The 16,002-nt window shown below is 38.7% G+C and overlaps 1 protein-coding gene across 1 annotated transcript in view; it reads right to left on the reverse strand.

Annotated features, from left to right (window-relative positions):
* Positions 1-15,765, reverse strand: part of CPA3 (carboxypeptidase A3) — a 34,652-nt gene extending 18,887 nt beyond the window's left edge. Inside the window, exons 1-6 of the mRNA XM_008072975.1 lie at positions 15,646-15,765; positions 15,474-15,549; positions 11,680-11,804; positions 3,182-3,284; positions 2,975-3,076; positions 1,833-1,934 (exon numbers count right to left, since the gene is read on the reverse strand). Coding sequence (XP_008071166.1) covers positions 1,833-1,934; positions 2,975-3,076; positions 3,182-3,284; positions 11,680-11,804; positions 15,474-15,549; positions 15,646-15,713 — 576 coding nt within the window. The 5' untranslated portion in view covers positions 15,714-15,765. The remainder of the gene's footprint in view (positions 1-1,832; positions 1,935-2,974; positions 3,077-3,181; positions 3,285-11,679; positions 11,805-15,473; positions 15,550-15,645) is intronic.
* Between the last annotated feature and the right edge of the window lie 237 nt (positions 15,766-16,002).

Genomic DNA, 16,002 nt, shown 5'->3' on the forward strand with positions numbered 1-16,002 from the left:
GAGGCAGTGATACTAGCACTGGGAACTGACTGTAAATACAGATTAACACTAGCAGTGAGGTTTGACTGCACAGAGACCACAATAAATCAACTTCTTGCAGACTCATATCAAAACCCTACTAGTGAGTCACAAGTGAGCTGATGTACTTCAATTGTACAGCTGCATCTGGTGGCAGGCTTTATATTAGTCTGTGTGTGGCCCACCCATTATTTCACTTACCACTTTTATCCACATCTTTTTTTAAAATGGTGAGTTGTATAATTATTTCATTGTATATTATAATGTAACAAGAATAGAAATAAAGTGCACAATAAATGTTATGCACTTGAATCATCCTGAAAACATCCCCTGCCCATCCTCTGGTCCATGGAAAAGTTGTCTTCCACAAAACCAGTCTCTGATGCCAGAAAGGTTGGGGACCACTGCTTTAAAGGATCATTTAATTATTAAGACTTGTGGCATTCTAAATGTAGCATGCAAGATATGTTTCACAGGAAGAATGGAGGTCAAGTGAAAAATTAGCAGTACAACCTGTTTAAAATGGATGTTCCCCCACATCCATTACATAAATATGGATTGAGTCTGATGGCAGAGGAATATGAAAATATTGGAGAGGGTCTATAAAGTAGCTATAAACAGGATTAAAGAAGAACATTTGTATTAATAAGATACTCAAGAATATAAAGATTGAACAATCAACTTTTTTTTCATAGAGGACTGAAACTTCTCTAATTATTTGGACTTTCTGTGGCTACCTAAAATCTCTCTCACCACTCTTGGAAAATCCCTTCCAGACACATCTGTATTGGAGCTAAGAAATTTTATGTAGCCCCATAATGTGTGTCCCTTTATGGGTTGAGTAAAGGAAGTTCTTGGCCCTCAGATGAGAAAGCTAAAACAATAAGTCAGTTCTAGTGGCAGATTCTTTTCTAGTGAAAGCATCCATGCCCGGAAAACCATTGCCATGCATATTTCATGAGTATGTTATGTATAAAAACTGGCAGAAAGAGAAAGTCAAAAGCTAGAAGGAGTCAGAATACAATGGCAATGGAGTGAGAGGAATATCAAGTAGATAAACTGGATATACTGTTCAAAAAATGAGTTATTTTTCACTTTGAAAGAAAATTTAAATATGAAAGTTCCAAGTACATGTGTGGCCAATGACATATCTAAACAGGAATGAGGGATCTACATTTTGAGCTCATTGACGAAGGGTCAAATTTATAGCTAGTACATGAAGGTGGTTTTAGATTTTCCATTTTTTTTTTTTTAGTTGGAGTCTCACTCTGTCACCCAGACTGGAGTGCAGTTGCCACTCCCGGCCACCGCAGCCTCGACCTGCTGGGCTCCAGCGATCCTTCCGCCTCAGCCTTCCAAGTAGCCGGAATTACAGGCATGCGCTACCACGCCCGGCTGATTTTTTTGATTTATTGTAGAGATGGGGTCTCGCTGCCCAGGCGGGTCTCGAACCCGCGGGCTCAGGCAATCCACTCACCTTAGTCTCCCAAAGGCGCGGGATTACAGGCTGAGCCACCAAGCCCGGCTTAGATTTTCCATTTTTGACTATAGAAAAAGCTTCCATGTTATAGTCCCCCCCCCAAAAAAAAGCTTCATAAAAGAAACACAGTTGGAGTTCAAGAATTGTTTGAAAAGAAGGTATCAATTTCATAAAAACTGCAGTGATGGGTAAAACTAAAGCATTTCTTCCCTGACAGGACCCAATACGGGTGCTTCTAGTTAAGTGGAACTGCACATATGGAAAGGGTGTTGCCATTCAGTGACATGCTGGAGACTTGGCAGTCAGAGAAGTGTGAGGATTCTGACTCACTTACCTGATAGACAAACCACTGGCAGAACGCAGGGGAGACCCATTCTCGTGCATGAATGCCGCAATCCATAAAAATAGCCTTTCTTCTTTCATTCTCTTTCCCTATCTACTTAGAAATAAACTTGAGATATTATTTTGCACGGATTCACACATTGATCCTTTGCCAACCAATAACTCATTCATATTCTCAAAGAGACTCTTACCCCATCTGTTGCTGAATGAGAACCACGCATGCTCATATTATTCTCAGGGTGGACTGTGAAACATAGTCTTCAATGTTTATACATAATTCATAATCTATTACATCCTATATTTTCCAAATTTTTTCATAGTGTCAGGGCAGCTTTAAGGATTTTGGAAAAAATCGTAATCTATTATTTTTCTTATTTTATTGCTAACATCCTATGTTCTGAGAAATAATAGATTATAAGGTCACTTCTCTTTCTGTCATTTCTTTTTGTTTTTCTGGTTTTATAAACTGGGGATGTTAAGCCTGGAGTGAAGAAGACTTTGTGTTGTGTTGGAGTGAGGAGGACGAATAGTACTGGATATTTGAAGGGCTGTCATTTTGAAGAGAGTTCCGATTTGTTTTGAGTGGTTGGTGACAATGAATGAATGGGTGTTCAGGGTAAGAATGGGCTTCCCAGTTATTATGTGGCTGCTTCAGCGAGCAGTATCTTAGCATGAACAAAAATCTAGCAGCAATTGAATGGCAATTGTTAGCTCTGTTATAGAAAGATAACTTACATCAATATAAGGTTGAAATACCTAACGTTTTGTTCTGGGGTCCTATGAGTCTACGAGATTTAAATTCCCCTTTATGACATTCACTCATCAGTTTCACCAAATTTTGATGGGTTTTATACACCAGGGGCATCACAAACTCTTGTAATAAAACTGTAGGATAAGATATTTGGTGAATTTGTCCACTGTGCAATCTCTGACAAATGTTTATTGAGTACTTTTTTGGTTCCACTGAAAACACCTGTCACTTCTATTCTTGAATGAATGTCTACAGCTTAAATGTCTTACAAAGATAATACTTCTTATTGTCTCAGAATTAGCTTGGTAGGGTTGTAAAGTAACTTTTAAATTCATGATTTTTCAATAAAGATAAGAAGCAGTGGTCTTTGAATTATTTTTTACCTTGAGAACATATAGAGGATTGTCTTCCACAGTGGATCCAATTTGAATACGAGAGACCATCTCGGGATGCTTATTTACCATTTTTTCAGTCCAAGCAACGATCTTAAGAGCAAAACCAATTTTGAGAGATGAGAATAAAAGAAAACAAAATGGCAAAAAATGTTGTGGGTAACTTTTTTTTAAAATACAAGCATTTTGTACCCATACCCTTTCCCAGTTGTTGTATTTTCTGTAGCTGTGCCTGCCTGGGACATCTTCTTTAACATCAAACTGCTTCTCAACCTCTTCTTGTAGATCATGAATCAGGATTCTGTTTGACAGGAGAATGATAAAATGCACATTTTATCACAGGAAAGAAAAACCACAGCTATCTTTCATTAGCAGAACATTTCTCTTCCTCTCCTCTATCTTGAATCAAGCTTGCTCCATTTCTTCATTATTCTGTCCCAGCTATCTCCTTTAGACATGTCATATGTCTGGTCGGCTTCCGATGTCCCCATTTATCTAAAATTGTCCATCATGACAGTCCCTAGTCACAAGTGGCTGTAGAACACTTAAAATGGGGCTTGCCAAAAATAGAGATTGCTGCATGTGTCAGATACTAATGAATTTTATATTGATTGTTGAAATAATATTTCAGATATATTAGGTTAAATAAAACATATCACTAAATTAGTTTTACCTGTTGCTTTTTACTTTGTTAATGTAGCTACTAGAATATTTGAAATTACACATGCAGCTTGTATTGTTCTGCTAAAGTACACCCCATCTTTCTTCAAAACACATATCCACTCAACACAGGCATCAAGGGGTATTTTAATGCACAAATCTACAGACCATTCCTTATAACTCCACATTTTGAGAGCTGGGTGAAACTTGAATAACAATAATGATAGTAATAATAGTAAGTGGGTACTTAGCACTTACTTCGTGCCCAGCATTGCTCTGATTTCCTTATGTACATTATTATTAATAATACATTTGATCTTCACATGAGATTATTATCCATGTCTCACAAATAAGAAAAACCAGGCACAAAGTGTTGAAAAAGCTTATCTATGGTTATGGATCTAGAAAATGGCTAAGATGATTTGGAGGGGATGAAATAAAAATCGGTAGGAGGCTAGTGCTGGGTGCAGAAGCTTTATGCCTCGTCTTCTTCCCATTCTCATCTCTTCCTGAGTCATCTCTTCCTCATTATCTTGTGGGGTCCCATGACTCTAATGGTTACCTATAGGCACTCATACTTGAATCTTCAGGTCTGATCTCTTCCCTGAATTTTGGGCTCACACATCCAACTGCCTACATGACGTGTACACTTGGACTTAGACATCCACTTGTTTAATATGACCAGGCACAGCTTTACATACATTATTTTTGTTAACTTTGTCATATTATTACCATTTTACAGATGAGGGAATTAGTGCTTAGAAAGATACTCAAAATTTGTATGTGGTCAAGTTAAGAACTTGAATGCAAACCGCCTGACTTCAAGATTTATTTTTTTTGAAATGCCATCTTTATCATATATGTAAATATTTTAAAGCACTTTGACTGTTTTGGGATTTTCTCTTTGCTTTATTAATCTGTTTTTGTATGCTTGCATAAATGTCAAGTCATATTTAATTACAGCAAAATTTTAATACTAGAGTATCTCCTTATTCTTGTTTCAAATCTTTTGAATAACTTCACCTGTTTTTAATAAATGTTTTGTCAGAATCATTTTACAAATTATTAGAATCTTTAGAAAAATGGGCTTTTGATAGAAACTGTATGAAATTATGAATAAGTTGAGAATAATTATATTATTAATTTAGGACATACTATAATTGTATATTTTTTATTCTTTAGTAAATTTTATATCTTTTGATTGCTTATTTATAAATTTTTATTAGTCTTGTGAGTGGCTTTTTTTCCCACTACATTTTTGAATTGGTGATTACAATATTCATACATTTAAAAAACGAATTGCTTTGGTTACACTTACCTATCAGCCACCTTAGTAGCTTAAAAAACTATCTTTTTATTTTTAAGAATTTCTAGTTATGCATTTAGGATTTTCTGTGTTGTTATTCTTCTGCAAATAACTACAGTTTCTACTTTTTCTCAATAATGATTTCTTTCTTTGCTTTTTTGCATTGGCTAAGCTCTGTGAACTGTGATAAATAATAGTGAAAAGGGACATTCTTCTTTTTCTTCTGCTTTTAACAGGAAAACCTGTCTCTTGCTATTAAGTATTATACTGAATATCACTTTGAGATTAATATGGTAGCATCCATTTATGTGATCAAATGTTGTTTTCCATTGCTGTATGGTTGCATGGAAGTCTATGATTAGATTCCTTAATATGTTAAGCATTATTTTACAGCTGTAGGAGATGTACAAACACCCTCACAAAGAGCCTTGTTCCTTTTATTTTAGATATAGTTCTAAAAAGCTTGTTTAATCTAGAAGAAATGCATCGAATATAGGGGAAATGACTTACTGAAAGCTAGCACAGTGTTATCAGTAGGTGATAGTTGACACAAACACACACACAAAAAGGAGAGTAAAGCTACTCAGAAGGACTTAGCAAACAGGGTCTCAGTGGTCCCTTGATGCAGGTCCAAATGGCTCAGCATCCTTTGGCAGCTTCAATAGCCCTTGAGAATACCATTTTCTCATAACACAGTATGAAAATTCATGTTTATAATAATCCTCCACCCAATGGTAAAGTATATTCAATATACTCTATTTTGCAGGGCAGAAAACTGTAGCTTATGGTGGAAATGATTCAATGAAAATATTAAAAAGAAAAGATTTTTTTAAAAGTTGTACTTATCTGAACAATTTTCTTATTTAGATTATTTCACTTTCCGTTGATGCATGTATATTTTCCTGCTGTTACTAGTGAATCCTGTATGCAGGTAGATTACTGTCGATTTTTGACATGCATTCTAGTCATTTAGGACACTATCATGCATTCTCCACCATCATAAATCCTATCAAATAAGTAAGCAGTGACCTGTGGTCAGACATTCTTGGGTTCCAATTCCAGTTTGGCAACTTACTGCTTCATGTGATCTTGGACAGTTTAATTTTCTCTCTGAGCCTCCGTTTTCTAACCTTTACCATGAAACCACATATACCACCCAGGTTTGTGGGGATGACGAAATGACGCAAAATATGAGAAGTGTTTGGCAGGCCTTAGGCACCCAATGAACTGCAGAATCATAGTGAAGTTGAGTCACAAAATTGACAATCACTTTACAGACTTAACACATTTTTAGACCAGGCTTTGATGATATGTTGTTGCTTGACTCTTTGATTTCTTCAATTTCTTATGATAATGAGCTATGACACTGCAGAGCTCCACTCTGCTTGTTGGTTTCTCCTTGCTGATTGACTGACTGATCTGAGTTCTGATGTGGAACACAAACGCCATATACTCCTAATTAGAGTTTATTTAGCACATGGGACCCAGTACTGCTCATGAATATTGATTCCCATTAACAGCACTGACAAGCACATCATTATGCACATTATCTCTAACTCACTGTGTGCTTTCCTTTTGACTTATGATGAATCTGGGATTTCTGAGAAAATAAATCTGTGACAGCAATTTTGGAATCAGATGGTGCATGTTGCACTAAAGCTCACACATAGCCTGGGAAGGTTTGAAATCATATTTTGGGTGGTCATTATAGACATAATTAATTGCCTTAAGCGCTAAACAGGGCTCATGGCTTTTGCTCTACTTGCATTAGTAGAAATAGAGGAACCAGGCAAAAAAAGAAATTTTATGGTCCCAGAGGTTGATTTGCAACATAAGACAGTATTAATTAGTCACAGGAAGCTTGTATCTAAGAATATTTTTAGACTTACACGTATCAATTTAGCTCTTGTGATACCAGCAGTGAAAAAAAGAAAAATCGTGTCAGCTGAAATACTATCTTTCCACAAATGCAGCTGCACGAGGACATCAGAATGGTGCCAGATTGCTGCTGATAGGGACTAGAAATTAAGCCTAAGGCTGGAAATAAGAACTAAGGCCAGATGTTATTTTCATGAGCCCTTCCGCTAACCAGCAGCCAGGCATAAGCCGATGAAACCAAATTACTTTCTTTTTAGTGCCCCAAGATTTGCTTAATTTGTTTTAAAAATTTCTAAATGAAGGTTAAAGGATAAATAATTGTCACTAGGGATTTAATAATACAAATGGTTAATGTTTAGTGAGTCTCTCTTATGTCCCAGGCACTTTGCTGAGCACTGTATTTACATTTTATCACACCAACGTGATTAATTGGGTATAAATTAATCACCGTCCATTTTTAGAAAGGCAGGTAGATGCCCTAAATGGACACAACCAATAAAATACAGGAGTTGGGATTTGAACCTGGAGGGGTCTGACTTTAGCACCCTAGCTGTGAACCACTGTATACCAACGAACTCCCTGGGTATTACCATCAGAACTGTACTCTCTTTAGTCTTCAGAGGCCTCTGTAAGGTTGACCCAATCGACCAACTCTCATGGAAGCTTGTCCCCCAAGGTCAGGTTCAGAGAAGAGGTGAGATGAATTCTACTTCGACAATTTCAAAGCTCCCTCCCAATGCTGCTTTTAGAAAGTAACAAAGAAGGATAGAGAACTGTGGGCCAGTGTATATGACTGCCAAAGGCTCTGGCGTGTGTGCGTGTGTGCACGTGTATGTGCGTTTGTTTACATGCAGTAGGGAAATATGTTTTAGGAAGGCAGAGCCACTGCCAGGATGTGCTATAAACTAATCTGGATTCTCCTGATGCCCACCTTGCACCGGGATAGGGGCTCTTCAAAAAGTATAGTTTCAGGTTCCACAAGATGCAGTTTGTCCCTGGTAACTCCCTAATTGCCTTACTATACAAGCAACTTGCTGACATAGATTTGCCAACATACTACTGTGTTGAATGATAAACTTCAGGGCACTGATTTGTTTACTAGGAAGAAAATGAAACACATGGTGGTAGTCTCTAGTTACCCCTGTTGCACGTGTGTGTGTGTGTGTGTGTGTGTGTGTGTGTGTGTGTGTATGTATGTGTGTGAGTACGTGCGTGCATTTATGTTAGCACAGGTATGAGTGGCCTTTCCTCTACCGGCATTAATAGAAATAAGATAAAGGACCAGACAAAGAGTAACTTTATGGTCTCAGTTGATCTTCATGAAACCCCTATGAAATTGGTTCCATTACTGTACCCATTTTACAGATGAGGTACAAGGTGAGGAGAAGCTAAAGACATTGTCAATGTTAGATGCCTAGTGCATGGTTTGAAAGGTACTGGATCCAGACAGCCTTGCTCCAGAACCCACCTCCCTGCCTTCCACACTCCTGTATTTTTCACCATGACCCATGGTGCACTTCAACATGTGTAGCAGGCCTAATATATATGTCATACTCTCCGGCAAGTAGTATGCAAAAATGTGGAGAGGAAAGCAAGATGAATGGATTGACACATTGGAATGATTTATTTGATGGAAACACTTATTCGATTGGACTGTGTATATCCTTGGAATATGAATTGGTGTCTGACTGAACATTCTTATTAAGCAATTAGACACGAATATGAAGTGTTAGTTATCACTGTGTCAGCATGGCATATATCTCTTGTGCATTGCCCTCAAAATCTTATGTGGATCTTAATAAGATTTTCCTTAATCATACCATGTGAGTTTGATTATTTTTATATTAATAGTTGTTTTTTGAATTACCTTTCATTAATGACTGTTTTCTAATTTGAACTTTTGATCAAAGAAAGATAATGTTAAAGACTGACTATCTAAAATGTGAAAATGCTAAAAAACACTAGAGTTTTTTTTTTTTTTTGAAAGCGGGATTTATTGAGAGGACAGAAAAGCTCCCACAGTGGGAGGGGTCCTAAGGGGGTTGCCCAACACTAGAGCTTTTAACTGCTGAATCCAAATATGGTGTCTCCCCTTGGGGCTCAGTCTAATGGATGTCCTTTCCTTAGACATTTGTTCACCAATCTGTTTGGGTTTGTTAATATGTCTGTATTATTTGTTTTTTGGACTTGGCCTTTTATGGTTTTGTGTGAATACAAAGGGAGCAAGTATGTTACTTTAAAATAAAATCTGGCTTAGTAATTTAATTTTCTGAAAAATTAAGAAAAATATCACACACAGATACGTTTTTAAAAAATAGTGGCTTATATATACTGTCTAGTGCATGGTTTGAAAGGGACTGGATCCAGACAGTAAATCATTGTGTCAAACCGACCTCTTAACATGGTTTAATTCAGCCTGGTGCCTGGGTCCAACCAGATGTTTCTGTTCTTAGAACCCTCTTCTGTTACTGACTGACACCAAGTAACACATGCAATTACTATGCAAATAAAATTATCTATATAATTAGTATTTGGAGATAAGATTTTAAATAGTTCTTGTCTGCACAGATCACTTTACATATTTATATTTCTGAGGAAGGTAACTATCTAATTATGTGGCTTTCCCACAACTTTGGCTGATTTGAGCCAATTTCTAGAAATCATGTCTTAATTAGATAAAACTAATTTTTGTAGGTAGTTTAACACTTTGGTTCTTGATGTAGACAGCAAGAAACTATCTCGGCATATGGCAAAGTGAAAAACACACTAATAGTGGGGGTCTGGAAAATTAGACCTGAAGTTGAGTCAGAATCCTTTCGGGTTGGGAGAGGTCTGGAGGACTAAAGAGGATAAAGGACTGATGGGAGATATTTGATAAACTGAAAGGATGTCAGACGCCTGCCTAGATGCCTTATAATGATTTATTCCACTATCCATACTCACGCCAAGAAACTAACTTGTTTCTACATTATATTTTCAACGTTGTAACCACATTACAAGGTTATTAAGGAAAACATAATACCTAATTTTTCACCCTGCTGTTCAAGCCAAATTATATAAAATTTGGCCAGAGCACTGTTTTATTTTCGCTTGGGCTGGATACTTGGCAAGAGTTAGTTGATCATAAGAATGCGGATCAGGTCTATATGAAGAAGTAGAGTGAAGAAGGGTGTGAAATTCCCTAGGCCCACATTTGAGAAGGCTCACTATGAAGTGAATCAAGAGACACACTAGCCAAAGTTATTTAGGATAGAGGGTCAGTTTCTTTTATACGAAAGAATCAAGACATCATCTGAACCATAAGCAGATAGTCTACAAATGTACTACAAATGTCTGCAATCTCATAGCTACATTTATGAAGTGTCCATTTCTAATTTTAATGGTATAATTTATAAAAACAGAAAAAGGCATATGAATATATTCATTTAAAAGGGCTAAATGCTGGTATAAGTTAATTTTGAATTATGTTCTTTCAATTTACTAACTTTTACAATTTATTAACTTCTTCACAACTGTCTTGAAACAGTAGCAAAAACAAAAACAGTGATCAAAAAACCATCACAAGAGCCAGGCACGCGGGCTCATGCCTGTAATCCCAGCACTTTGGGAGGTGAGGTGAGAGGATCGCTTCAGGCTAGGAGTTCGAGACCAGCCTAGGTAAAACAGAGAGCCCTCATCTAAAATGAAATGAAATGAAATAAATAAAGTAAAATAAAATGATATAAAACCCTCACAACAAACCTGCTACTTTTAAAATCATAAACAAGAATGTTTTTGCTTACTTGTCTTATGTATGTGACTTCTTAGTTTCACTCAAATATTTATTTGAGATATTGTAGCAATATCACAAATACAAACAAGACATGACGAACAGCAGTAAACTGTGCTCTGCAGTATGGCTTTACTGACATCAATAAGATCTACCTTTATCTCAGTCAAAAGAAAATCTTTGAGCTAAAACACTAAGTCAGGTAACACAGGCACGAAACAGTAAGCTTACGAAAAAAAAGAACACGTGCTTTGACAGTGAGGGTCTTAATACAGGGGGAGTTAAAATTGGACCCCTCAGTGCCTCAAATGGCTAAATGCTTGAAAGTATGAAAACACATTTCATTTTCTAAATTATGCATTGATTTGTGATATTATTTTGGGGGTCCTTTCTTGTTCCCTGCCCCAAGGCCTAGACTGTGTATGACCTATGGTTGGTGCTTAGCACATTCTACTTTTTTTCTTATTTCTCTATGAGACCAGAATGACCCATTTACACATTTTTGGCAATTTAAGATTCTCTTCTTTCTGATTTAAGCCTTATTCTACTGCTTTGCTTTTGTTTTATCTGAGGAAGAATTTATTTCATAAAGAATCATTTATGTATTATCTACTTTTCATTACCACATCTCTGACTTACAGATGAGCACCGTTTTTGTTTGTTTTTTTGGTCTTTTGGGTTTCTTTTTGTGTGTCAGCAGAATTCAAATACAAGAACATGAAACTGATCATCACCAGCAGCCTGTGAACTCTGGATGATTATGGGTGGATAAACCATTCATCCATACCTTCTCGAGAGGGCTTTGTGCTTACGAGGGGGCTGGTTTTGGATGGTAGGTGTAACTGTCATTCTCTCAGATCAGAACAAATGTAAGATGGAAGTTGAGTTGCCAAGTTTGCTCTTATCACCTCTGTAAGCAGACTTCAATAGACTGGAAATAACTGTGAATTTTATCTTCCAGATAGATCTTGAGTTTTGGGGGGTCCCAATTAAAAGTATTTCTATTGTAATACTTTTCTCTTAGTTCCCAGCCTCCTCAAAGTTTGAGTATGAAACACATTTGGATATTTGCATAGGACTTACTCATAGTGCATTTCATTTTGATCCAAGGCAGACTGGATGGACTGGGTTTCCTTCTCACTAACTCGGAAATCCACTGTCATGTTCGCAGTTATGTGGTGGGGGTCATCTGGATACCAGAAGTCAAGCTGCGAGATGAAGTCAATGTTAGTCACAATTGTTTATTTGCTCACCCAATACACATTTATTAAGAAATGACCATGTGTTGTACACCATGAAAGGAATTTGGGGCTTGATGTCACTAAAGTATGAACCCTTCTTTTAGTAGACTTATGAGGTTTTTGCAAATATATTTAAGAACTATTGAATGTTAGAGAGTGAGAAAGAAACCATTTGTACTGATCACTTTTCTTAGGACATTGAATCCATCAATGGAAAAAGAATGGGCAGCTCTTTTGGTTAGTATTTTTGCTTCCACGGCTTTGGAGTTGAATGGGATCACAAATGATTTAGCCACACCATCTGGCTCTAATTGGGGGTTTATATTATATTTCTACCTCCCTCCGTCCCCAGTTAGGCCTTAAAACCCAGTGCTCCCATAAACTCTGGAATTTCTGAAAGGTTTGTATCAAACAGAAGAAACAGTCTGCCAGCCTTGTCATGTTTCTAGTAATATGTTCTTGGGCAAGTTACTACGACTCTTTGGTTTTTTTTTTTGAGTTGGAGTTTCACTCTGTCGCCCAGACTGGAGTGCAGTGACCACTCCCGGCCACCGCAGCCTTGACCTGCTGGGCTCTGGCGATCCTTCCGCCTCAGCCTTCCGAGTAGCTGGAACTACAGGTGCGCGCTACCACGCCTGACTAATTTTTGATTTATTGTAGAGATGTCTCGCCAAGTTGCCCAGGCGGGTCTCGAACCCGCGGGCTCAGGCAATTCACTCACCTCGGCCACCCAAAGTGCGGGATTACAGGCTGAGCCACCGAGCCCGGCCGGACTCTTTGAATGTCAGTCTTCTCTCTTGAGAAATGGGGCTACTGGGAATTCACTGGGAAGTGTAAAGATTGTGAAATCAATCTCAGGTCTGAGACATGCAGACTTTTAACAAACGCTGATTTCCTTCCTTTTCTGTTTCCCTAGCTGAGAATTTCAAAAACTTGGAAGACTGAGGCGGAAAGATCACCTGAGCTCAGAAGGTCGAGGCTGCGGTAGCTGTGAGCATGCCACTGCACTCCAGCCTGGGCGACAGATTGAGACTCCAACTCAAAAAAAAAAAAAAAAAAGTCATACTCAATTATGAAATGACATGAAACACAAGTCCCCAACCTGAGAAACATGAAAAAAATGTTCAATTCCTACCCATTACACCAAGCTGATGGGTGTGTTTCAGTCTGCTGGCTGTTTTCTTAGCTGCATCCACCTCTACCTCTAAGTCAATCAATTATGTGATAATATGAGGCTACTACAAACCAACCAACATGTTTATTTATTTTGATCAAAAGGCTAAAGCACAAGTTGGATATATGAGAGCTGTTGGCAAGACCTCTTATCACAGCAGAAGAATTGAGGGTACAGTGAACTTACTTTTATGAAGCACCAGGTGCAGAACTGGGTGCCACAGTTGTAGAGGCTGATAAAGGGTTTACAGGAAGCAAGAGGTTTGATGTGGGAGACAGAGCCATGCATACGTTTCCAACCAGTTAACCAATGCCAGGGGAAGAAACAGGGTGCTCCGGGAGCAGAAGGAACAGCTCAAACTGGGTCATGAGAGTCAATGGACAGAGGAGATTTCCCCCAGGAGACACTGCCTGAACCAAATCTTGAATAATAAATGGGACTTAGCCAGATAGAGAAGCAGAGAAACACATTCTCCATGAAAGAAGGTGGACAGGGCCAAGGTGGGTGAATTTTTGGTGTTTTTGGAACTTGAAGCGGGTGAAGAGAGTGGAGGAACAGGAGTTTAAAGAGGCTCTCAGGTTGGAAGATCACAAAGGACTCTGAATGTCTTGCCAATACCAATAGAAAATTTTTCTAAGGTGCTTACCATGGCCAGGTCTGCTTCTAAGTGCTAGCTACAGCTTACTTAATCTTTATAGAAATCTTAGGAAGTAGTACGTGTATTATTTCTATTTTACAGAGGAGGAAATTGAGATCCAGATTAACTTGCCCAAGGCCATAGAGCTAGCTAGTGTAGAGCTAGAATTTGAGCCTGAGCATTTGGCTTCTAAGAAGATGCTCTTTCTATTCTAGGCTGCTTGTCAGTAATGACCTTCCAGTGGAGAAACGCTACTGTCAGGTTTTAGAGAGAGCAGTCAGGTTGCAATGTGGACTTGGCTTTGCAGGAAGCAGGACTAGAACCCTGAAGGCTAGTTAAGGAACTCTCAAAATTATTCCAGCAAGAGGTAGAGTGGGCATGAACTTGGTAGTAGTGGTAGAATAGAGGGTAAAGTATGAATTTGAGAAACATTTGGGAATGAGAATAAGCAGAACTTTTGACTGATTTGATGTGGAGTTAAGAATGTGTGTGACAGCTGGGCTTGTTGCCTCAGCCTGTAATCTTGCGCCTTTGGGAGGCTGAGGTGAGTGGATTGCCTGAGCCCGTGGGTTCGAGACCCGCCTGGGCATCTTGGCGAGACCTCATCTCTACAATAAATCAAAAATTAGCTGGGCGTGGTAGCGTGCACCTGTAGTTCTAGCTACTTGGAAGGCTGAGACAAAAGGATCGCCGGAGCCCAGCAGGTGGAGGCTGCGGGACCGGGAGCGGCCACTGCACTCCAGTCTGGGCGATGGAGTGAGACTCCAACTCAAAAAAATAAAAATAAAAAAGCAGACAAACAAACAAAAAGAATGTGTGTGACGAGGATAAATCCCAGATTCAGTTCTGAGTTTAAATCTGATTTGTAGTCTTGGTCATTTAATTTATAGCCTTTGCAATTCAGTTCTTCCATTTTAAAGGGGTTATATTATGACCCTGACATCGAAAATCTTTTGGAGAATATGTAAGGTAGCTGGCACAATGTGCCTTATTGGAGCTGCTGAATTAATGATAAAATGATTATTTTCACCTATTGGATTTTAAATGGTGGATCTAACTTGAAGAGTCTTCTTTGTAAATGTACCTGTTCTTGGAAAGGTTCACATCCTGATGTCAGCCAGTACCCTTGATGTTATCAGTTAGTATTTTAACAGAAATTATACCACCAGAGAAGATGGGGGTGGAGATGGGGAGAAAGGCAAGAGAAAGGCACCAGGAGGGAGGAAAAAGATGCCCTGATAAAGGAGTAAAGAATATCTCCTGATTTCAGTTATATCTAGAAAAAGCTGTTGTTTGCAAAACTTTGGGGAGGAAAAACCGAAGAGAGAGTTTGCGAAAACAAAAACAAAACAAAACAAGTGAAGTATTGGCCATTGACTGAATTACTCTGGTAGTTCCTGCCATTTCCCCTTGTGTTTGATTGTTTTTAGTAGCCCTGTGGACGTTTGAAATAAAATTAAAAAGAAGGATCTGTGGCTCAGCCTGTAATCTCAGCATTTTGGGAGGCCAAGGCAAGAGGATTGCCAGAGCCCATGGGTTCGAGACCAACCCCAAGCAACTTGGCGAGACCTTGTCTTTACGATAAATAAGAAATTAGCCGTGCATGGTAGCATGTGCCTATAGTTCCAGCTACTTGGAAGGCTGAGGTGGAAGGATAGCCGGAGCCCAGCTGGTTGATGCTAGGGTGACTGTGAGTGTGCCACCGCACTCCAGCCTAGGCAATGGAGTAAGACTCCAACTCAAAAAAAAAAAAAGAAAAAAAGAAAAGAAAAGAATCTTTTAGAGAAGAGAAAGGAAAGAGAAAATATCCCTTTAAATGCTTTACCTCATTGGTTTTGGCCAAGTCCTTTATGATGTTTGCTTGTTTTTCATCTTGCAGTTTCACACGAAACACCTTTTCCCTTTAAGGAGGCAAGAGATTAAAAAATATGAACTGTGAAGACACACTCTTAAGTCTCTTCCCACTTAGAGATGGGAACATGGGATGTGAGCTTTACCTGTCAAAACGGGCAGGAGTGATCGCAAGGGTGGTGGTGATCAAACCCACGGGAAGGATGAGCCACATGATTCTTCTTTACTTGCTTGGAGACCCTCTGCCCGTTTTATGCCTCCACCCTTATCTTGAAGAGCAGATGATTTCCTCCTAGGCTTCTGTTGGGCAAGCTGTTCCCTCCCTGCCACCACCAGATTTTTTTAGCTGGGGAGGGAGAGAATACTCCTAACCCACTGAGTCCATGTTACTCTGCCTTTTACAGTCACAAATACCCATTTTACAGATCCAGGATGGGAGGGAAATGACTTTAAGCACATAACTTACCCAAGGTCACAGAGGCAATATGCTCAGAAAGCTGGGA

Source organism: Carlito syrichta, unplaced genomic scaffold, assembly GCF_000164805.1.
Source record: "Carlito syrichta isolate Samal-C Ts95f unplaced genomic scaffold, Tarsius_syrichta-2.0.1 Scaffold315561, whole genome shotgun sequence".
Taxonomy (NCBI): Eukaryota; Metazoa; Chordata; class Mammalia; order Primates; family Tarsiidae; genus Carlito; species Carlito syrichta.